The sequence below is a fragment of the Lissotriton vulgaris genome, chromosome 8 (genome assembly GCF_964263255.1).
Source record: "Lissotriton vulgaris chromosome 8, aLisVul1.2, whole genome shotgun sequence".
Classification (NCBI taxonomy): domain Eukaryota; kingdom Metazoa; phylum Chordata; class Amphibia; order Caudata; family Salamandridae; genus Lissotriton; species Lissotriton vulgaris.
The window spans coordinates 845,581,524-845,606,325 of NC_141696.1; the positions used below are offsets into that span (position 1 = coordinate 845,581,524).

Below are 24,802 nucleotides of genomic sequence, written 5' to 3' on the forward strand. Positions count from 1 at the left end.
TTCTGTACGAGTGCCTCAAATGAATACTCATCAGTGCGGTTGCCTTATATCATTAGCACATATTAATCTTTATTTCTCTCGATATCAATGCAACGCAACACAATACTTTGACATTCGGCTTCCTATTTTATTTGTCATAACGTAGCAAAAATTGATATGCCTTTCATTTGCTGATTTATTTTCATTCTCTCTTTTTAGTACTTTACAAGAATACAGACCTTTCTTCCATGTACCTGACAAAGTCCACCCAAAGGTCCCTGCATCCCATGATGATATTCTTCTCTGATTCAATATACAAGTATTGGAACTATTTGGCAGATGGAGTGAGGTAAAGAAATCATGCCTGGCCCTATTGTGTTCACCACGTTCCTCATGCGCAGCTTGCTAACTCTGCTCTTGTACTAATGCATTTACTTGCAAAATGTTCCCATATATGGGACAGATTCATGTGGGTTATTCTCTTACTTTAAAAATGTTTCACTTAGAATACTGTGACATTATCAGGAAACTTGAGAGACACCTGAAAGTTCACTGCATTCATTCTTATTTTCAATAACTGGTTTGATGCCTTTGAAAAAAGCTTAGACAGATAATCAGTGAAATAGGTGGAATTCACATCATTTTCACATGGTGCAAATGCTTAAACCCGCATATTGTTTTTCCCTGCTTGGAACCAATTTGTCACAGAATTAAGGGTCTGATTTATATCTTGGGGGTAGGCATACTCCATCACAATAGCAAAGGCCCATCAGGGGATGTGAAAACTGTAAACTATTCCCCTCACCATGGGAGAGAGCTAGTATGGTAAGGGGTACATTGTATTTTTTATTTTAAAAAAGAAAATCCAGTTTCAGCATTTTCTTTTCAAAAAGAAAAAAAGAAAACTGTTTGTACAGGGCCCCATCATATTGATGGAGTCATGTGCCAAACAGCAAAATACATTTACATGAACCACCATGACGGTGGTTCCTGGCAATGCGTTATAAATGACTGCCATTTTGGAGAAATTTACTCCATCAGGGTGGTGGAACAACGGGCCGACTGGCTAGAAATAACTCTGTCTCCAAGTCTCCAAGGGGCATATCATCAAGGCGGCATAAAACAATTATCGCCGCTTTTGCGTCCGTTTTCGGGCGAAAAGCCTTGATAATGATATTGCCTTATCAGCAAGATCACTCTATCGCGTGAATCCTTGCCTTAGCACCCTTTCCACCAACGCCCAGCTTTGCATCTCTAATGAGATGCAAAGTGAGCGTACCTTGCCAAACTTCCATGAAGAATGTTGCTAACCGACATCACTCCAATCAACAAGGATATCGCTAACCTGCTTAGCGATGTTAAAAGTAGCGCTAACCATGCTTAACGCAGGTTTCATTACTTCTGCTTCAAAGCTGACTTAGCCATAATATCCAATGGGAGGTGGATCTTATGGCTAAGTCCACCCTGCAGGATCAGCAAGGTATTGTCTGTGGCAGTGCGATTATCATTGGATTTCCAGAGATAATCGCAGTTTCGTAGCTAACGCTTGGATTTCTTTGGCTTTGGGGATAAGTGTTGCTGATAGCACGCTATCTCCGCGATAGAATCCAGCAATAGCCGGCGATAATTATCCAAGCGCTAAGTGCGCTTTGCGATAATTATCGCTGGTTGTTGCTTATATGCCCCTAAGTCTCCAAAAGGGGTATGATCTCTTCTAGTGCTTGCTCTACTTTTTTTGTCAAGTGATCTAGCTAAAATAGGAAGAGTAATCCATGGAAAGTCAACACATCATCCACGGAAGACACAGATACAGCCGAACACCAACCAAACCTTTAAAGATAGCAGCTACACAGAAGTTGCAGCAAGCAGATTACCTCACCTCTGTGGGACTACCCAATACATACAGATGTCAAAAAGATTGAGGGTTGGTGACCAGAAATTGTAGATGAAAACATGTTGCCAGAAACAAAGAAAAAACCCAGTGCGACTAGACTCTTCACACACTATAAAAGATGGGAAATAGAAATTGATGACCTATGATACTAAGGCAATGGCTCGAAGATCGGTCTTGAATTTGTCTCCAAATGGAACTGCAATTAAAAACTATTTGATCCAAATCTGCTGAGAATAAAGCAATAACTCACCCCAGATGCAAAGCCACTGATGAACACTTCAAATGAAGCAGAAAAGGTTAAGATTCTGCAGGATATGTTCCTCACAACAACCTTCAAACTCTTCGAACATTTATAGATAAATGCTATGGAATAATATAGAAGTAAAAAATGTAGAAATACCACTCATTCCTGGGGACTCTTGAAGGGTTTGCAAGCATAAGGCGTGCATGAAAGATATGAGATGCAAAGGAGACGTCCACAATTTTATGCTTGCCGGACTAAGCCTCAATTCATTTGCAAACAGAGGCCACCATTGTGGCCAGGGCAGAAATAATGAATGCCAATGGAAATTAAAAAGAGAAAAACGATCTGTACCATGCATCGGTTCTTCCCATGGTAACTATGAAGCAATATGATTTAAAACAATGAAAGTATATCAAGACGTTCATTTGGCATTCAGTGTGCAGGACATGTGAGGAGTTGGTCAAATACCTTCTGGAAGACCAAACCAGCCACTGACAATGGGGCACACAAATGTTTAGACAAATTGGAAAAGAAGATGAAAAAGCTGTGCAGTCTAGAGTCCACCATCTATTGCTGGAAGATCAGCTAGCCACAAGTCAAGTTATCTCGCCAGAAGGGACTTAACATTGTTTGCATGCAGAGACTGATAACATGGTGACACAGAAGCAAAAGAAAAACAAACATAGTTTAAGGAAGGCAATGCATGAGCTTGAGGATTTGTGGCACTGCAAAACAATTCCACACCTCCCCACAAAAAGCTGCTGCCACTAAGTTACACACAGGCATACACGTACCTGCACTTTGTTTTCTATAACTGCTCCCTCCTGGTATCATTCTACAAACCTCAGTTACTCCTGTGAGAGACTGAGAATTAGCCAAGATTGATATTAAAGACTAAACACCGAACTTGCACATGTCCTCCTTTGGGAAATCCCAATGGCTCGTGAAAGTTTAATGGACCATTGCTACTATTTTAGAATGGAGCTAGAACGGAGACTTAAATTATGCATATATCATCAACCGTCAGATTATTAGTGCTCAGTCAATGATGAGAGGCTGATTAAGTTTTTCAACACATTTCTTTATCTTAAAGAATTAGTATTGTTTTGTCATCTTTGTTCAGATTAGTCGGTTTACATAAATATCAATAAAAAGATTGATTAGTGACAGCATAAATCAATACAAAGTGTTCCATAAAGGAAAATTGTAACTTAAACTAGCTAAAGTGCCTAACCTTCCCTAAATAGAACCCATGAAGAGTTAATTTTGGCAAAATGGCAAGATTTATAATATAAAAGAAACTACCCATAAGAGTCGCTCTGGATACTCAGCCGAGTTCCATTAAGGTGCAGTAGCAACCATCAATAATAAAATTACCATTACAGTAGCATTGATCAGGAAATGGTCTTCTGGATAAAGAAACAATAAAGCCACCTTTAGCAGTAGCTATTGGCAACAAACCCAGATGACTAACTTTCCAGTAGAAAATTTGCAAGGCTGGGAAAAGAAATCGGAGTCTGAGAGAGTCTCCCTAACTAGCTAGGAATACTCATTAATATAAAATTGCACAATAATGTATAGAAACTTATTAGACGTTAGAGGCTTTCATCCAATGGAAATTGCTCTTCTGGTGGTGTTGTTAACTTCTAATGCTTCTTCTTCTGATTCCCACAGTAAACATTCATGCCAATGTAGTGTAATATATTGTTCCAGGACTTTGTTACATGGAGGAAAGTTCTCTCTTACCTAAGCTAAAAGATGCGCTCTATGTCTATTGTGAATATGGAGCAAGTGGGATATGATGGGGCCAACTAGCAATAATATTCTATAAAGCATTCATAAAATATAACGAAATCATTATTTATTCATGCAATCACAGCAAATCCAATTGTATTAAGGTAGATGATCTAACATGGTGTGATGAGGCTTAAGCAACATAAGCTTGAAGTAAGCACATTCTTAAGCAAGTTGCAGGTGCTTGGCAAAATGTTATAAATAAACGTCTATTAACACCTTGTATGCTTGTGACGGAACCGCTCCGTCACAAGCAACGGTGAGCTGTGCTTGGACGGAACGGTTCCGTCACGGAACGCTCGGCGCGCCAGCGCGGCGCTGATTTCGCGCCTGCGCGGCGCGTTCCATTGAGCGGGCGCGTTCGTGACGGAACCGTTCCGTCACAAGCACAGCTCACCCGCGTGCCGTGACGGAGTGGTTCCATCACAAGCACGTGACCGCCGCACAGCCGCCCTACCCCCTTAGCGCTGCGGCGGAATAGCCGCCGCGGCGAAGGGGTTAAACTATGAGCAAGAGTCAAAAGTAAAGGCTTTTGGGCCTAACTAAAGATGCACATATAAGATTGGTAGCCTGGTACAAAACATTTCTACATAATATTGAATACACTTTAACAAACACACGTTCCCCTATATATGAGTAATTATTATATTATTTGCAGCATTATAAAAGATTCTCTCATGTTATAAAGCAGGCACAATTTTCTATGTGTCATTGTTTATGCTGCAGTTTAAACTCTTTCTAAGGTGAAATTCTAATATGCTCTGTAAGTCGTATATTCATTTTCTGAATAATTTCCCCCAGTTCCCTCCCTTTTGATGATTTTAATCATCATATAAATATGGTTTCACATTTTAATTTGAATCTGGAAAGCACTTTCGACTTCAGCTGGGTCTCGTCTTTTTCTTTTAATTCCCCTGTTGTATCTGAGGGATTTCATGTAGTTGTAATTCATTATTCATCTATCCCCACGTCCCTCTTGTATATTTTCCTTTGAAATCTTTCCTATATTTTGCACATGACGTTTTTACAGCTTAGAAATAAGATGTAAAGAAATAATAAGCGGAGTCCTATTATCATTATGGTATTAGATTTGCTTTTAATATATCCTTCCCAGCTGTTGCAAAACAATTCCTAATTGTGGTCAATCCTTTCCCAAAATTTTCCTACAAACTTAGTGTTTCCAATTAGTGTTATCCAGGTTCTAAACCTGACATGTTTCCCCTAAAGCTTTCCATCTGCTTACTCCCATACCGTATGAATGCACAGAGGTGAGTTGATTTCAGTTTGTAACAGATGCCTCCATTTTCAGCAAGTAATGTGTCTAAAGCACTGTGGTCCTGCAAGCCCATAACCTTTTAGCAATGTATTCCATATTAATAATTGTAAAGCTCCAGAAGTGGTCATAGCCATTTTATCAACTATGGTGGTTAGCTTTCTGATCTTCTCGTCATTTAGTATAAACCCTACTGGTGGTATCACTGCTACAAACATGTCTTCTATCAAGGCAGATTTTTTGTCTCTGAGTTCCATTATTTGGTGTGTGATGATGCTAAAATTAATGCTTCTATGCTTGTAACATGGTACATCTTTGGTATTAGTATGCCCAAACAACAGGTTCTTTCCTAATCAGCAGGTAATAAGGCGTAAACATTCTGTCCGCAAATGTAGTAAACCCTGGAATTGCATTTTTGTCTCCCTGTAAATGCCATGATCATACCATTAGTTCATATGTGTGTTCGCAACTACTGATCCCTACATACCTGCTTCTATTTAGCTTTCTTCTTTTATAAACAGCTCATATTTTCTTTGCATTGGCTTGTCTAGTTTGAGTTTTGGATAAACTATATTCTTTCTAAATTCATTTTCTTCTTTCTTCTATGCATTCTCTAAAACATCTCCCTTTATGTCTGTTGCTTTAGTCATATTCATGTACCTTTCCTCTACCGCCATAATATAAGCCTTCTCTGTGGGCTACATTAAGTTAAATTGAATTTATAAGCCTTCACCATATCTACAGGTAAATGTGGAAAGAAATAATTCCAAGCTGTATCCATTGTCCTTGGTTATGGCTGTAAATTCATGCTCTCTGTTAAAGGCGCTCCTAATAGCACTGGGTCATAGTTTGAGTAGAAATATTCAAAGTGTCCTCGCCTATAAACTAGTGAAAGCAGAATACTGCAAGAGACTGAATAAGACATAGAAATGTGATAATATGTGACTTCCTCAGAAACAGAAGTCGTCAAGAGTACATAAACATCGCAAACCTTAACATTCATGGCATTAGTGTATTCTTGTACTAATCTAAAGTACACATTAGAAGAGTAATCATCTTTCTTATAATCCATAAATGTTTACGTAAAAATACAATCCCTTAAATGTTGTGTATGTGTATTAGTAACATTGATACCAGGAGGCTCTAAATCAGGGGTTAGGTAAAATTCTACTAGTACTATTGTGATCATTATAAATGGTATTACTAAAACTACACACATGATACATTTACACATATTTCCTATACAACACATTGTTCTGAGTAATTTACTAGTTTAATTGTTGGTAGATAATTAGCAGACAATGTTCTTTAAAGCTGCAAAGAATTGCTTTTTTTCTTAGATCTTCTTTCTCAGGTTTTTCTTTTTAGTGCAGTTCCCTAATAGACAATCCTTAACCCTACGCTGTGCTCTTCTAAAGGATTATCCCTTTTCTTCTGTAACTTTTTTCTCCAACATAGGTTAGTCTTATGCAAAACAAATAATTAAATAATAAACGTTTAATAGGAAGTTCGCAGTTTTTCTTCCTTTTGCATTGAGGTTCATTTTGTTGCTTTTCAATTGATTTTTCCAAATAACAGTGTCTCTAAAATTTCAAGGTGGTTGTAACAGTTTAGGGTTCACCTTGCACATATCTTCCAGAGTAACATTCAGTGATGCATTTACGTAGTCAGACCATTCATGTGTAGAATATCTTTGGGAAGGTACTCAAGTTCTTCTACACCTCCTCAAAACTTGATGATTTCGATTAAGACAGCCTTCGTCGTCTGTCTCACCTTCTTCAGGGACTGGTTCTAGATTTCATGCTATTGAAATATTTCTCAGTCTTTCTTTTCCAAAACTCCTTGGGAACTCTGCTTCATGGTGTATTCTTTTTGGCCCAGAGCTTGTTCCTTCACTGGGATCTTGCTCATCTCTTTGTTCGAGTTCATATATGCTTTCACCATGAGGTTTAGTCTCTGCTTCACCTCCATCTGAGATCACAATGCCATTTTATGTGGATTACTCACTCTCTTGGTGTGCCAGACATATATCTGGTTCAGAATTCCAGCACATTTAACAGCAGAGAGAGTAGTCTGTCTGACTTGGAAGGGGCCATCCATCTGGGTTCAGGATGAGTCTTCCAAAGGTGCTTCTTAAACACAACCCAATCACCATAATTGAGGTTGTGGCACTGTTCTTGATGAGGGTCTCATGTAGCAGCTGATACTTGATGTGAGACAGAGCAAACCATATCAGCGAGTGTCTTTCAGTAGTCCAAAATCATCTTTAATTTTGACAAGGGCAATCATGGGCACAGCTGGTAGGCTCATTGCCCTTCTCATTAGAATCTCTTGTGGAGATAATCTTGTCTTCCTGTCTGAATACATCTGGCCATTTCAGTTAAGTGGAAACGCAAACCTTTACCAAATTGGACTTTAATGTTCCGGTCATCTGCTCAACTATGCCTGACATTTCTGGTCTATAACTGCAATGCAGCTTCTGTTCAATCTGTAGAGCAAGAGATAGCATGTTCAACACTTCATTATTGAAGTGTGTTTCTCTATTTGACTCAAGAAGGACTGGCATCACCAGTCTCTGTGTGATCTCCCGTAATAATAGTTTAGCTACGGTGAGACTGTAATTTTCATCTACAATCATTTGGAACCTAGGATTAAACCAGCTTTGCTGGAATAGCCTCACCATGGCATCTCACCCTGAATGTGTTTACCTGTGATAATAACGAGTCATTGAAAACAACAAGCTATCAGGCAGCACTGACCTTCCAACGGCTGAAATACAAATGTAATTTGCATTCTTTGCAAAACCTGCCCCGATCCACCCATTTTGTTCTGCTTCAGACACATTTTCCTGTGCCCTTTTCAGTTCCTCTAAGTATCAGTTATTTCCTTCATCATTGCAAAATCAATTTCTTCCTTATATTCCCATGTGAAACCTCCAATAAATATGCAGGCTAGCAATACACAGTTCCTGGCTATGCAATCAGCGCATCTGTGGCCCATGGCAACATACCCTCTTCCCGTTTGATGTCCTAGGTATTTCACAACAACAATTTCACTAGGTAACTGTAGAGCCTCAAGCAAATCTTTCACATGCTGACTGGTTTGAATAGGTGTTCCTGTAGATGTAAAAAAACCATGTTGTGACCATAATTGCCCAAAATCATGAACTGTGTCAAAACCATACTGGCTATCTGTAACAATCGTGACTCTCATTTGGGCATTTAAACTGCAGGCTTGTGTGAGAGGAATTAATTTGGCAACTTGTGCGCAGAAAAAAATTTAAGCCAGTACATTTTGATCATATCATTTATGGAATACCTGCTGCTCTTAGTGTGTTTTCATTTCCTCCTAGACATGAACCATTAACAAATAGGACGTGATCAGGCTCATTTAGTGGTTCATCCTTAATGTTGGTTTTTGGCTTTGCGCCTAGTTCAGTGACACTTAGGCAATCATGATCAAACTCTTCACATTTATGAATTTGTTCAGTTATAGGCATCAAAGTAAAAACATTAAATACATTACAATGCTTGATTGTAACATTGTCAGAAGTGAGCTCGTATCTGGTGAGTCTACTGTGGGTTGAGTACTGTGTTTTAGTTTTCGTCAATAGTAATTGCACTAAGTGTTCCACTCAATGTATTAGCCTCAGTAGGGGTTTTGCCATCAAGGAAACATTTGGTATTCACTGTCTAAGGTAGCTGACCACTTCTAGGAACACCCTGATCTCATTCTTTGTTCAAGATGAATACATCTGCAGGATGGCTTCCATCATTTCTGGTGACACCTTTCTGATTTTTTTAGGATGATTTGTCCCAGATATTAAACTTCTTTTTGACAGTCTGCCCACACCTGGGTCGAACCCAGGTAATGGGTATATGGCGTAGTTCCAGCTATATAATACATATGTGTGCATACCGCCCACACATATGCAGTCAAAATGCATGCACAGGCATCAATATATGTTTTAACCCCTTGGCTGCAGCGGTAATCCCGCCGCAGCGCTAAGGTGGTCGCGTGGCGCCACCATGCTTGTGACGGATCCACTCTGTCACGAGTCTCGGGAGCGCTGTTCTTGTGATGGAGTGGTTCCGTCACGGCCCCGCCCGCTCAATAGAACACGCCGGGCAGGCACGAAATCACTGCAGCGCAGGAGCGGCGGCCGGGCCGTGACGGAACCACTCCATCACCAGCACAGCGCGTCCGTGGCTGGTGATGGAGTGGTTCCGTCACCAGCAGGCAAGGAGTTAATAATACTCACCAGTACTGCAAGATCCCCACCTCCACCCGAGTGGTCGACTCATAGGACGGCGCTCTTGGACCGCCAGCACAGTGGAGCGCGTCCGTGGCTGGTGATAGAGGGGGTTCCGTCACCAGCACGTAAGGAGTTAATAATACTCATCACTACTGCAAGATCCCCACCTCCACCCAAGTGGTCGACTCATAGGACGGTGCTCTTGGACCACCAGCACCGTGGGCTGCTGGTGGGGGAGGATACCATCCTACGGTGGTTGGACGGCCAAACTCATAATGATGCCTTTCGTAACCCTTCTCTGCCAGGTGATTCAAAAGTGCAATGGTGTTGGTTTTACAAGCATCACGTGTATCTGATGTTATCAATAAGTCATCTATATACTCTACAAGGGTAGACTCACAAGGCATCTGCTGGGAGTCAAGAATATTCCTTAAGATCGGATTAAAAACAGAGGGACACTATGTTTACTAATGAGGAATGCAACACCACTTGATTGTCTTTTTCTGGAAGGCAAACACGATTACGTACTGCCTATCTTCCTGCAAAGGCACTGAAAAAAAGCCTGGCACACACCAATTACTGTAAACCATCCTGCAATACAGAGAATTTGAAAAAGTACAGTATCAGGCTTTGGAACTACGAGACAACAATGTTTAATTGATCCGCCTTGGCCTTCGACAATTCTATACTCGCCATCAGGCTTTTATAAACCCATTATAGGTGAATTACATGGGCTTCCATTTAACTTTCTTAATATTCCTTCCTGAAGCATGTCCTCAATAACTGGTTACATTCCTGCAATAGTCTCTGGCAACAAATGATAAGATGGTGTTCTGGGAAAAATAGCATTCGGTTTTAGTTTGACTTGGACTGGTTCTACTCATTTTATAAGTCCAAGTCTTACCTTGTGAAATCCCAAACTTCGTCATTTATAGTATCTTGGAGATCTTCATGCAATTCTGAAATAGTCAGTAGAGGAAATACTTCTACTTCAGCATTTTGTATTATCATTTTAAAATCAACATCTTCATTATTGGTCTGAAATACAACACCGTCCAGTATGCAGTATATTGTGCAATTTAACTTACACAACAAATCTCTTCCTAACAGTTTTAATGGGCTAATATTGCAAACCACAAATTGATGCTTCTCTTAAAAAGTTCCTACTTTTACTGGAACTTCTTCCAAAATAGGATTTAAAATTTGTTTAATTGTAATTCCAACTACTTGGATCATTTTCCTTGAGAGAGGTAAGTCTGGTACTTCCACCGTTCTAAGTGTGGAACAGGTAGCTCCTGTGTTTTTCAGGAAAAACGCATTGTGAGAATTAACGTTTGTGTCTACATATGGGCCACTTTGATCTACCTCTAAGCACCAAGTAGACAGGCTTCTTCCTCTCTCAGGCACGGTCTTTGGGAATTATCAGAGGGGAACTCATTTATCTCAAATAAAGGACCTTCAATGTCTTGATTCTGGTTCTGGGATTGTGGCATTGCGTTCTGGAATTGATTTGCATTAAATGATGTCATCTGATTTAAATTCAATTTGGGATTCCCCATTTGTTTAGGAGCAATGGGCATCATTTGGGCCTAATTTTGCCTTGGAGTCTGCATTTGCTGTGCGGGTATCCACTGACCTATCATACCTTGTGAATATTGCATTAATCCTCCAGCATTTTTAGGATTAAATGACATTCTCATTTCCAATGTCTAACCCGATTACAAACATGACAAGCAGTCATCTTTTTTCATAGCAGTGATGTCTGTCACAGATCCCACACCTGTGGGAACAGCTCTACCTATGCCATAGGGCATTTCCATTCCATTCTGATTTCCTGCAAATCCAGCCTGTGGAGCAGCCGCTCTTTGCATTATTCCCTGATTTTCTGCAAAAAAAAGAGTTCTGAAAACCTTTCTGAGCCAATCTTGTCTGAGCCAATATGAATTTCTCATCTATTTTCCTCTGCTTCATATCCAGTTCACCACTGTAATGCTTTGCATAATGCAAGACATCATCTAGTGTCTTTGTCTGCCAGCAGTTAACACGGATTTCGGGTTTCAATCCTAGAACAAACTGTGACACAACAATCCCCATATCTTTTTCTTCAGAATATTCACATCTACTGTCCTGTTTAAACACATGCAATAACTTTTCATAATATTCATGAACTGTCTCCTTCGACTCCTGAGTATTTCTTTTAATCTTTAACCAGTATTCTCCCTGGGATGTATTTGTCTGTTAAAAAAAAAGTCAATACTGTATCATATTTTTCTATCACCAATGGTGATGGTGCACCAGTTCCTATCTCTCTGTGGCTCTGCTTTTAACCACTGCATTGCTACCTCACATTCTGCCCATAAATCGGCTGGTACCACAATGTCAAGAAATGTTTCAGCCTCTCAACAACACCTTTGAAATCTTTATAAGCCTTTCCAGTTGTGCATACCTAAGCACTGGCTTGTCTATCAATTTTGTTCGTAAATACTGGCAAATCACCTCTATTCCTTGGAACAAGTACATAGGTACCTCCAACTACGTACCTCATTGGATGTGCTGCTGCCTCATCCAACTTGTCCTGTTTTCCCTCTGCTTCTCTCTTTTTCACACCTACAAGTCTCTCTCTTTCTATGGCTGCTTATTTGCCCTTCTAAGTTCCAACTTTTCAATTCAATACAATTCAATTCAAAAATACTTTATTGCGGTCAATAGACCTTAAAAGCGCAAGTGCAATAACTAACAGTAAATAAAAGCAATCTCAAAAACAAGATCATAAAACCCCGGAATCTGAGGTTACAATTATAAGTTATTGCTAATATCCCATGCTCTGATATATAGACCAGATACAAAACAGCACATACAGAAAACCAATTAAGAAAAGAAAGTGTACAATTATTGGGTAGAGGTGGCACTAATACATGTCATAGGATTAAAATTCTTAAAACAACTACTTAAAATCAAATTTAAAAACAATTTAAACGAGTGGAACCAGTCCGGCTAAAAAGTGAAGAAACTTGTGTCGGCTTTGCCCTATATAGAGTTTTTCAAAACTGACCAGCGCACACTCCACATGGAGAGTAGAAAGTGTGACACTGCAAATACGATTGGGAATGCAGTGTTTATATTTTAGTAATGTAAATACCTCCACACAATGTTGAGACTCCATATTTCTACACAATTGGAACAGCCAGCGGCCTCTTGATTTTCTATAGCCGGGGCAGAAGTAAAAAACGTGCTACTCTGACTGCTCCGCGTTGGTACAGGCTGAACAGCCTATGGAAAGTGTGCCTGCCCATTTATTGGAGAAGTTGCAAAGTTGAAGTACACTGTGCCTGAATTAGATGTACAGTTTCCTTGCTAGCGCTAGTTGTAGCTCATCCAGGGAAGACTCTAGGCTGCACTGATCTTTTATTCTCAGAAACGCAGCTGTTAATGAACCTGTTGCTGAGTACCACTGTATGCGGGCGAGTTGGGCCCCCGTAACTATAGACAAGTTCCCTTCTGGAAACTACAGCACAGGCTACCTCAGCTCAGGATGATGCCATAGACATGCCCTGCCCATGTTCAAAAGTGTGTCTGTAACATAGGCTAACAACAGTAGTTTCCCTGCACCATACAAGCCCAAGATCTCCTTTAGCTCGTCCCTATACACAGCCAGTTCTGTGGTTATCCATAATCTATGCCAAAAGATTCGGGGTCTTAGACCAATTTCATCTGCAATTGGCCTTTCCCTCAGATCCAAACATAGCGGTGTAAGGAGAGAACTGATGGGAAGACCAGAGAGCTGCCAAAGGAAAGATTTCTCAGTCCTGATGATATTTCTCAGACAACTATCCCCCCAAAGTTCAGCTATGTACATATCTGACCCCCTTGTTTGTAGTTTCGAGATTTCCACTATATGCCCAATGGGTTTCTGAATAGCTTGATCAATCCTCCTGTGTTCTGTGCTTGTCTCAGACTGGTTTAATTGATTTGGGCCCCTCATCCATTTGTTCGGTTAAGGTGACCCCAAGATATTCAATAACAGATCCCCTCTCCAATGGTATGCCATGCAGGCTGGGATTGGGGCGAGTAGAACTACTTGGGTTAAACACCATATACTTTGTCTTTAAAAAGTTAATCTCGAGATCCTTACTGTCATAGAAGGCCTTGAAGTTGTCAAGGGTCCTCTCTATGCCCATTGGTGACTTTGAGAGCAACAGAGTATCGTCAAAAAACATCATTGCTGGTATTTTCCTACGTGCTAGCTTGGGTGCGTTGTTATCCTTCCCTGCATTCAATGTGTCTACAAGTGCATTTAAAAAAAGAGGCACAAATGGGTGGGCGCGAGCACACAACCCTGTCCTAACCCTCTATCTTGTGATATAGGTGAGGTGAGTTCACTACACTTTCCAAACCTGATTTAGGCATAATTGCCTTTGTGCAAGCACCTAAGCATGTTAAAATATAAAATGGTACCCCCAGCTCACTAAGAACAGCCCACAGTTTGTCTCTAGGTACTAGATTGAAAGCCGATTTTAAATCCTCAAAGATAAGATCGAGGCTGCCTCTCTCTATGGTCACTGTTTTTCAGTGCAAGAGTTGGAGTATAAATATTTGGTCAATGGGGAACGTGTTCTCCCTAAAACCAGCTTGAAGGGGGCTCAATATTTTAAATTTGTCCCACCAGTTTTAAAGACGGACAAACAATACCATGTAAAATATTTTCTGACTAACATCGATTAGGCTTATGGACCTGTAGTTAGAGGGGAGAAGCGGTGAACCCTTTTTATGACTGGAAAAATGTCTGTGCCAGCCAGCGTTGCTGGTAAAGCCATTCCCTGTAGCATGGCATTAAACAGGATCCACAGATATGGTTGGCTCAGTGTGAAAGAGGTCCCCTGAGATCTTGTTAAGGAGTGGTGCTTTAGAAGGGACAATTTTGCATATGGCACTGTTTTTCTCTATAAGAGGTATCTCCAGGGCCTCAAAACATGTATTCTGCAGTGGAGCGATATCCTTAGCTGTGTTGCTGCCATCTACCTCAAGCCCTCGGTACAGGGCTTTGAGGTGTTCTTCTCATTTATCGCCTGCAATGTTTGGTTCAATAGCCTGCTTCCCTTCCCTACTGCTTGGGTTAACTATACACCAAAAGGCCTTCATATCAGGGGCGGATAGGGTTGCTTCAGGGACTCCCATTTATCCAGCTTCCATGCTTTTTTGGTTTTGGTGATACTAGCTTTATAGAGTGCCCTTTTTTCTCTGATTAGTGATCTCTCTTTGGATGTATTTTCCTCAATCCAGGCTAACCTAGCCCTGTGACAACTATCCTTAAACCATGGATGTTTAGCCTTTTTGGAGCCACTAGGATGTGATGGGGGAAAAAAGATACCAGCTAAAGTAGATGTCATCACCTCGTAGGTCTTTGCAATTTGGGTGAGCAATAAAACCATCGCTAGAAATGAACTGTTCTGCTGCCACCAAACATAGGATGGCTGAATCACACAGAGAAGCCATATTGGCACATGATTGCTGAAAGGCTGATCACCAGACCTTTCTTTTGTCATTTGTCAGAACTAGCCTACCATCTGGTGGTGTGTTTAAACCAGAAACTTCTACACTCATTGGTAGTTCTATCTCCATAATCACAGTGTTATGATCACTATCATGCTGAGTGGAGACATCAAAGTCCACTACCCACTGCTGCATCCTGATGTCAACGAGGATGTAGTCTATAATGGAAGGTCGACCTGGGCGATTAAAAGTATGTTTCCCTGGCGTATCCAATTTGGTTCACTGTTACATGCCTTTAGAGAATGATTCAGGGTGAAGGATTTAATCTGTAGCACCAAAGGAGTCCAGGCCCTGGTTTGCGGGATGTTTACCTCTGGAATAGCCCAGTTTAGCTCATCTTAACTGAGAGTTCCTCCATTAGGATCATTCAGGGGCTCAAACTGGCAATTAAAATCTCTGTTGATAATTGTCCAATGGGGCTTCGGGATAATAGATATAGAACCGGAAAGATGGTCAATGATCTCTGATTCAAGGCTGTTACTAACAGGTTTGGAGTAGACATTGACCAGAGCAATTCTGACCTTCAGTGTAAAGGTTAGGAGAATGCACAGGACATTACTATATAAAAACTCCAGCTGGATAACTAAACAGCTTAAATGTGTCCCACCCATATACAAAGACCACCCGAGGACCTGACCTTGCCCCTGGTGGTTGTGGCTATTCTAAAAGATGCAAATCCCACCGCTGTGCCTTCTCCCTATCCCAGCTTTCCTAGAACATACAAATGTTGTGTTGGTCCACAAATACCCCAAGTATAAATTATCCAATTTATTTCTAAGGCCCGCAACGTTGCAGAATAAAATCTTTAGCTTAGTTTGGTCTATGTAGTTAGCAGACATGGGTAACCTGGGATTAACATTAAGGGGCCTGGTTTCACTTGGTTGGCCACTTATTTTACTCGTCATGGTTCTATTGGGGCATCAATGCTATCAGCTATGAGTACTATAGGTGTGGGCGCTAGTGAGGGTGCAAGCGCTGTCACCCTTAACATGGTTTGTTACAAAGCTAGGGGTTAGGCGTAAAAAAATGTTATTAAGTGACTGACCCACCTCAGTTGGGCCTGCACAATTTGCCTGCCAATCCCTGCTTGGAAGGGGTATGATGGGGAGACCTAGCCCAAACGTGGTGCTCGGATGGTGTGATTCTCTGTTTACAATGGCACTCTCCTTAATTTCCTTCTGGCAAGTGGTTCCCTGTGTAGGGCACTGGATTACTCTGAGTCAGTCAAACTCTTCTAGGACCCCAAATCTGTTTGCTGTGAGTATATTATATAGGAGGAGTCTGGGGGGTTGGTGCCATGGTCTTATATACTGATGGTTCTGCTGCCACAACCCCTGACTGTGACACATGTGCACACTAGTTGCGGGTGCTTGGTGTGAGAAATAGAAGTACCTCATCTTGACTCTAATAATTTAAACATAAAAGGCTTTGAACAATCATTGGCTTTTTTAAATTATTCACTATGCAATCCTCTTGCACATCTTTTGGTATATTCCCCACTCGCCTGACCCTGTTTGTCATAAAAGTCTCTCCAGTGTTCTAATAGAGAGTTGCCTCGGCCTTCCCTACAAAAACCTACACTTATTCATCAATTCAGAATGAATTTAAGCTCAGGTACACCTACTAAAATGATAGCATATGGGGATGAGGGGGGTAGTTTACTGAAAAGCAAGTCACTACTCTTTTCCCTAGCCCCATTCTGGGCTCTGCACTGTCCTGCTCCCCTCTGTGCCTGGACCCAGGCTGGTGTACATATTTTTGATTGATTGCCAAATCAGGATGAACCCTGTCTCTGCTCTAGGACTCACGTATGGTGCTACTGGGGTCAGATGAGGGATTTAGATTGTGGGCCTGTGGAGGTTCTGGCCTGGGGCCTGGGTGCTAGGGCAGATATTTGGGCATCACCATCAACCTGGCAACTAACATCTGTTCTTTTTGTTGTAGTTGAAACTTACTTTCCCACAAAGGATTCAAGTGATTCTGCCAGTTTATCTACTTGTGTAACTAGGGAACTGAGCTCTTCTTTTACAATAGATCTACATTGATCCTGTAAGTACACCACCAAGTTCCTAAACCATAATGGATGATCCAGAGACACTTCTGAGTTGTCAAAGGTGCCCAAATTGATATCCAGGATGTCCAGGTTTCCACTCACATTCGGTGTCCCATCATTGAGCTTCTTTCTTTTTACACTTCATTCGCTTGGTTGTTTGAGTTCCCAAGTTTTAGCAGGTCCAGAGTCAGTTGCCCCTTTGCGTGGACGGGCTACTGCTGTTTCTCTCACTGTTGCATTGTCGATGTACTGTGAGGGTTAGGGACTAGGTTCTGGGGCAGGGATAGTTTGAGGTGAGACCGAACCAGATATGGGAAAATGAAGGTCAGGGGTTAAAGACAGTCGTCTCTCAGTGAGTTTGATTTCTGTGGCCACAACACTGATGGTCCTCTGTAACATCTTGTCAATTGAGGTCGGAGGCGGAAGGCAGTGAGGAAGCAAGCTACTGGGGCAGAGGTTGTTTTTTTGGGATGCAAGACTATTTCCCTATTTCCTCATTGTTGCAGGTTAAAGAATAGTCTCAAAATTAGAATAAATCTAGATTGCAAGTCAACAGCCCTCAACAGTGCCTCTCCAAGGGTTAGGGCCAACCAGAAGCCTAGTAGCTAATTGTCCTACTTTACTTATTACAGCAGATAATTACACAAAGCAAAAATGCTATAGCTTATAAGTCCTGCTCCAGTCCCCAGTTTACCAGAAGTGGATCCTCCGAAGGCAAATGACATGGAGGTGGCCCAGCTCAGCGTCTTCCAGGCAATGATGGTTGCAGGATGGGCCCGCCCTTGGCCTGGGATTTGCCTGGGCCCTGCCTGTGCGTGTCCTGAAATGCGTGAGCCACAAATATGCTTTAAGTACCTCCTGGCGCACTGACAAGGTCACCCGAGCCGTGGAATCTGGGGCTAAAAGTCCCTGCCCAGACAAAACTGAAAACTGCAGAAGCAGCTTCCCATGCTGTGGGAGCTGCAAAGATGCTTTAAGTGCCTCTGGGCGCACTGGCAAGGTTATGCGGGCCAGGGAGTCTGGGGCTTGAAGTCCCTGCCCAGGCAAAACTGAAAACTGCAGAAGCAGCTTCCTGCGCTGCAGGAGCCGCAAAGATACTTTAAGCGCCTCCGGGCGCACTGGCAAGGTTTTCCACATCCATCTATCTGCATATGTATTTGACTCATTCAGTAATTCGCAAACACATTCCTGTAATCCTCATGCTTTCTATTGCTTGATCATCCAACTTGACTCGATAGCTTTGATACAGATTTACGTTATTAGAAAGGTCCACATTGTGCTTCTTTGCTATCCTTGACAATCTCTCATGTACCATAACAGCGCTCTAAGTACTCTTGTTACACAGGTAAGTTAACTCATGTCTTCTTTGGTACTGACCTAGATTATAAATCTCCAGGCAACCCTTGATCAGCTCTTCTAAATCCATTTTCAAAACTAGGAATATCCTATAATTTGTCTTTTATTCCCTCTGATTCTTTTGGGAACTCTGTGACTTCTGCCATTTTCTCCCTTGTAATTTCTACAAATCATGCTGGCAAACCTCCAACTTCATTGCCAATTAAGTTATTTGAAGCGTAGCGAGTCGTAAATACTAGCGTTCTTCCTCCATATACTATATCCTGCAAATTTTGTGGGGGGTCTCAACAGAACTAACTGTGTATTTTGAGTTGTCATTACATTGACAACAACTGGTGTCTTTAAGACCTCTGGCAGTCTCTCAATTTGGGGTGGTGCAGTAGAAACCACTTGAGGTGTATCAACAGGAACCATGGCTATTGGGGCAATTTCCAAAATCGGTAAGGGCAGCTAATAGGGAGTGGATCTAATTCCGCTGGAGCTATAGCTATGGTTTGACTTGTACTAGTGATTGAGAGGTGTTGGTCATGAGGACAACATCTGTTCTAGTATTTCATCTCCTGAAATAGTATCTGATTCACTCTCTTCTCCATTAATAGTATCATTACCCGTTTTTGTACTTTCTGATGTAAGAAACAGATATAATTTGGTTCCTTCAATAATAGCCTTCCTCCACCTGCGGTGCTCTTCGTCCCATCGAGCATTTGCATAATTTTGCATCACTCTTCTTGTCCTTCTTTGATACTTCTCCTTCTCTTTTTCCCCGGCACCTTTTACCTAAGCATTAAAAACCTCATATTGCATGGGTCGAGGTAGTGGCTTCATCTTGTACAATTTTTCCTTCAAATGGTGTAGGAGTCTGGTGTTAAATGTCCCATACCTTGGAACACATAAAGCCTTGGACATGAATTTAATCTATGCTCGGTAGCCATAATGTATGCCAGAGTACCCTCTGAAGGTGCTTCTTGACATTTTCATACAACAATAATAATGGCCTCTCCCCTAACAAATTATTTGCAATTCTTAAAGCATTTCTTAATGAAAGTCAAGGTTTCCACATTTTCACCTGAAGCCAAATATTTTTATTCTGTTCCGTATATGTCAAAATTCGTTCACCAATAAATTACAGCTTTACATTTCATGCAATTCTTTACCAAATCCAAAGAAAGACCTCAAATGAACAATGTCTAATCATAGCTCTGCACAGAAAACTTACTAGACAATGACAGTGCGAAAGTACACCAACCATCTAATCCCGGCACGAAACTCTATGATGTATAACTCACTACTCGCAGCAGCTCACCCTTCTTTTACAATTTTCTTTGCATTCACACACACTTTCAAATAACCTCTTAAATAACTTCTTGTTTGCTTTTCTAAGTAAAATTAGGTATGACAGCCACTCAAGAATCGTCTCCACACACAAGTGACTTCTCGACCAGTGAAAATTCACACAAATTAATGCAGTTTCACCCGTCTCACACTAAGGTTCGACTAGCATTAACAGATGGAAGTGATGGTACATCACACTCCACATCACCTTCTCCTGCAAACACGTTTAGAACATTTGTCATTATCCCAGGATTTTTCAACTTCAAGGAGCCTCAAAATGAATGTCTTCTCTTCAACAACTTGTTAATATTTCTTATTACTCACTGATTCAACCTGAAAAAGAAAACAAAGAGACATTCAAGCACTGCACTCACAACTGCAAAATATATGCACCCTACTGATATTCACACCTTCAAAACTGAAACCGCGAAACCACAGCTGCTTTGCCACTTTGTGTGGATCTGGAAACTCAAAATTTGAATTGGGATTATTGTAGGGTTTATATTTAAGCACCAAGACTTCGTGTTTGTTCAGGAAACTTCTTTATTTGCCGGAGCGCCGGGAATAACAACCTCTCTCCTAGCGGTCGGCGCCTCTAACCAAGATGGCGGCCTTCCGCTTCCTCCCGCTCCCCTTCCTGTTCCGGCTGCGGAACAACTAGAGCGCTACCACATATTCTGTGTACCTGCACTATTGAGGATGGGGCCCATAATGTCCACCGACAACATTTCCCAAGGACCATCCGGGACTGGGAACCTTCCCAAGGGTGGCCGCAGCATGCTCTGTGATTTGTCCGCCTTGGCACAAGATTCACACTGTCGCACATATCGTTCCAATTGAGCATCGATGGCCGGCCACCAGTACACTTGTCTAGCAAGGGCCTTAGTCTTTGTGATGCCCTGGTGTCCTTCATGCATTAAGGCCATCAGATGATTAAGGATGCCTCGGGGTGGAACCACTTTGTCGCCTCGCAATAGGAATATCGGGTTCTCAGCCAACAATAGTTCCTCCCTTACTTCCCAGAATCTCCTGAGATCCTCCCTGAGGTGCCTCTTTTCTGGCCACCCGTGGATTACATATCCCTTGATCCCATCCTCGTCGCCATTGTAGGGTTCATATTTAAGCACCAAACTTCATGTTTGTTCAGGAAACTTCTTTATTTGCCGGAGCGCCGGGAATAACGACCTCTCTCCTAGCGGTCGGCGCCTCTAACCAAGATGGCCGCCTTCCGCTTCCTCCCGCTCCCCTTCCTGTTCCGGCTGCGGAACAACTAGAGCGCTACCACAATTATATTAATATAGCTTAAGTATTATTTGTAATTCTCCACTCAGGGTATGAATCATTCCTCTGCTACCAGATGCTGCGGGAGACTGAGGATTTGCCAAGAATGATATTTAAAACTAAACACCCAGCTTGCACATTTTGTCCTTTGGGAAATCCTGACGGCTCTTGAAAGTTCAATGGACTTTTGACATCATTTTAGAATGGAGCTATACCAAAGACATCATCAACGGTCAGATTATTAATGTTCAGTCAATGATGAGATGTTGATGAAGTTTTTTAAACACCTTTATTTATCTTAAATGATTAGTATTGTTTTGTCATTTTTATTCAGATTAGTCCGTTTTTTACAGAAGCATCAATAAAAAGATTGATTAGTGAAATCATATATCAATACAAAGTGTTCCATAAATGAACATTTTGTCACTTAAGCTAGCTAAATTGCCTAACTTACCCCAAATAGAACCCATGAAGAGTTCTTTTCGGAAAAGAGCAAGATTTAGAATGCTAGAAGAACTACCCATAAAGAGTCACTTTGGAAATTCAGCCTAGTTTCCTACAGCTGCCGTAGCAGCCATCAATAATAGAGTGATCTTTGCAGTAGCACTGATCAGGAAAGTGTCTTCTGAATAAAGAAAGAATAAAGTCACCTTTAACAGTAGCTATAGGCAACAATAGCAAATGACAAACTCTCTGGTAGAAAAGTCGCAAGGCAGAGAAGAGAGATCTGAGTCTGAGAGAGTCTCGCTAACTAGCTAGAAACACTCAATAATATGAAATCACAAAATAATGTATTGAAACTTATTAGATATTAGCTCCTTTCATCCAATGGAAACCGTTCATCCGATGGTGTCATCAGCTTCCAATGCTTCTTCTCCCGATTCCCACGGTAAACATACAAGCCGATATGCAGAAAAACAGTGTTTCCGGACTTTGTTACATAGAGGAAAATTCTCATGAGAACCTTCTTATCTAAGCTTAACAATGTTCTCTATTTCCATTGTGAACATAAAGCAAGTTGGATATGATGGGGCAAACTAGCAATCATATTATGTGAAGCATTCCTAAAATGTATCTAAATCATTATTTATTCAAGCAGTCCAGGCAAAGTTCATTGTATTAAGGTAGATGATCTAACATGGTGTGATAAGACTTCAGGAAACATAAGCTTGAAGTAAGCACATTCCTAAGCAAGTTGCTGGTGCTAGGCAAAATGTTCTAGATAAACTTCGATTAAGCTATGAGTAAGGGTCAAAAGAGACTCAAGAGGCACATTTTAGAATGATAGCCTGGTACAAAACTTTTCTACATCATTTTGTATACACTTTAATAAACACACTTTTCTCTATATATGAGCAATTATATTATTTGCAGCATTAATAAGGATTCTCTCATTTTATAAAGCAGGCACTATTTTCTATGTGTCATTCTTTCTGCGGCAGTTTAAAAGAAGTCTAAGGTACAATTCTTACATGGTCTGTAAGTCGAATTTTCATTTTTGAAATAATGTCCACCACTCCTTCTTATGTAATACCTGAAAATCATACTACCAGATAATGAGAGTCAAATTGGCAAATGGGAGTGACTTTAAGAACTATGTCAAGCCCTTGTACTCTTTCATCAGTATAGTGATAATGCGCTGATCCATGGTCTACTAGACTCCCTACTGGAACTACATAAGGACATTCTTCATGCCACAGCACATCTCATTCGGGGCCTGAAGAAATATTACCATGTGATCTAATCCTAATGGAACTCCTTTAGATCCTTTTGCCAGCATGTACCATCTTGACAACCAGCAGCATAATTTGCAAGGTCACTATAATCAGCACCTGCTCTTATCTTGCAGACAACCTCTTCATTTCTGGTGATTCTCAGTACACTCCCTCCAAGCCAGGGCACCATCAAATTTAGACCAAGAACCGTAGAAATGAAAGAAAAAACAAGTTAGCAAGCCTTTTCCCTCTATGCAACCTGAATCTGGAACGTAATTTCCAACAGGGCTGCCCCAATGCTACTCCCTCATCCCCCGCCTCTTCACTATGCCAATTGCTCCCAGCACCCATCTTTTCCTCACAGACTGGGTTTTAATTGAGCAGATTCTGTGTTGGAGTGCCCGGTTTGCAAAGAGGATTATACCGGCACATAGCTGTTAAGTTGTCAAATTGCTACGTGTGACATCTCCAAAATGTTTGTGTAATAATGAGTGGCATTTAAAAAACTATGAGTGACACTTTCTCACGGCCGCCCAAAATCAAACAATGAAGATATGGGAAACATATATATCAGAAATTTTTACGCATTTGAACAACGAGATACTCTAAGAAGATTTGAAACTGCTTTAAAGCACACGAAACGGAAGGGCACTAACCTAGTGCCCTTGTAACCTGATCCTATTGTAAAACAAATATCTAACCCTGATTTTAAAACTTCAATCATGAGATTAAAACTACAACTCGGACCTTAGCAGGAAAATAATTTATGTCAGAGGCTTTCAATTTTTTTACTTACCAAGTCTGTGAGTGACAGTGCTGCAGCTAAGGTTATACAGACTGCTGGCCATGGGTCCTTGTAGTCTCTTTGAGTCTGTCCAGTCAAGCCCCTTGGCTGCACACAGCTGCTGAGAATCGGGATACATTTTACATGGCGACAGCGGTGAGATAAGCTGCAAAGTGGCACCGCTGTCTTGAGAGCTCTGCTTGTGCCTTTTAAAGACATTCAGCACCTGCTCTAAGACTCACGCTGACCTGAAAGAATTACGGGGGGGACCTGCACAACAGGGGCTGAGCAGGCAGGCAGCAAGTGTCAGGTCAGGAGGTGACAGGCCGAGCACCGGCTTCCTCCTTTAATTATTTAACTCGGCACGGGGGCAATTAACTTTTGGGGGCCGGGCGGGAAGGGCATTGAGATTCAAATCATTAGTGTGTCAAATGAGGTAAATACCTTCGCACTAATTTTACGTGACAAAGCACACTGTACGGGCCAGAACTGAGACATGACGAATGCTCCCACGGCAGTCACGGTTCACCTGGTTACTCTCGCTCGGGCGGCGGCATAATCAATTGACTTATTTATTTTACTGGCACTGCAGCACATTCAACACAAACGGTTTGAGCACTAGAGCGGCAGTGCTAAGTTGCGGCTATCTCAAACGGCACATAGTTATTACCGACAACCTGGCCCGCCTGTAAGTACCCAGTCTCAGTTGCCCAGCCATTGGGCAAATCACTGCATTGACTCTCCTGACCTGTGCACGTGATTTACAACGCTACAGGTGAATGTATCCAGAGCTTGCTAGTAGTGCGCAGCTGCGCCAGCCCTAAGCGGTGAGCAGCGCTGACCGCTGACAGCTTTGTTCAGATTGGTAACATTGCAACAGTCCAGTTGCACATCTGGTGAGAGCCGGCACTGGGACCAACACTGGCTGCGACCTGCTGTAATGACCGGGCGACTTGCTGTTAAATCCTGCTGCTCATTTAACAATAAATGCAATTTCGAAAAAAAAGGGCTGGTGCGATATATTAAACCAGCTAGTTTACAGTCCACTCCCACGCTGGGAACTTCTTCAGTTACAGCCAGAGCAGTAAGAAAATCTTCATCTAGCCTGGCGAATTGACCAATAACAATTGAGCGCATGTGTGCATTGTCAATTTAAATAAATGTGGAAAAAAACTAGCCAAAGCGTCGTCTTTTGCTTGTGAAAAACATAAATGTGAATAAAATCCAGAAAAAATGCCCAAAAAATAAATATGGATAAATACAGACGGAAATGGCAAAAAAAATACCATAAA

The 24,802-nt window shown here is 41.5% G+C and overlaps 1 protein-coding gene across 2 annotated transcripts in view; it reads left to right on the top strand.

The window, feature by feature from the left end:
* The window catches only part of LOC147698087 (acetylserotonin O-methyltransferase-like), an 828,469-nt gene that overhangs the window by 310,263 nt on the left and 493,404 nt on the right, over positions 1-24,802 (top strand). For both annotated transcript variants that reach the window (XM_086934762.1, XM_086934763.1), the window contains exon 3: positions 199-328. In XM_086934762.1, the coding sequence (XP_086790888.1) occupies positions 199-328 (130 nt within the window). The remainder of the gene's footprint in view (positions 1-198; positions 329-24,802) is intronic.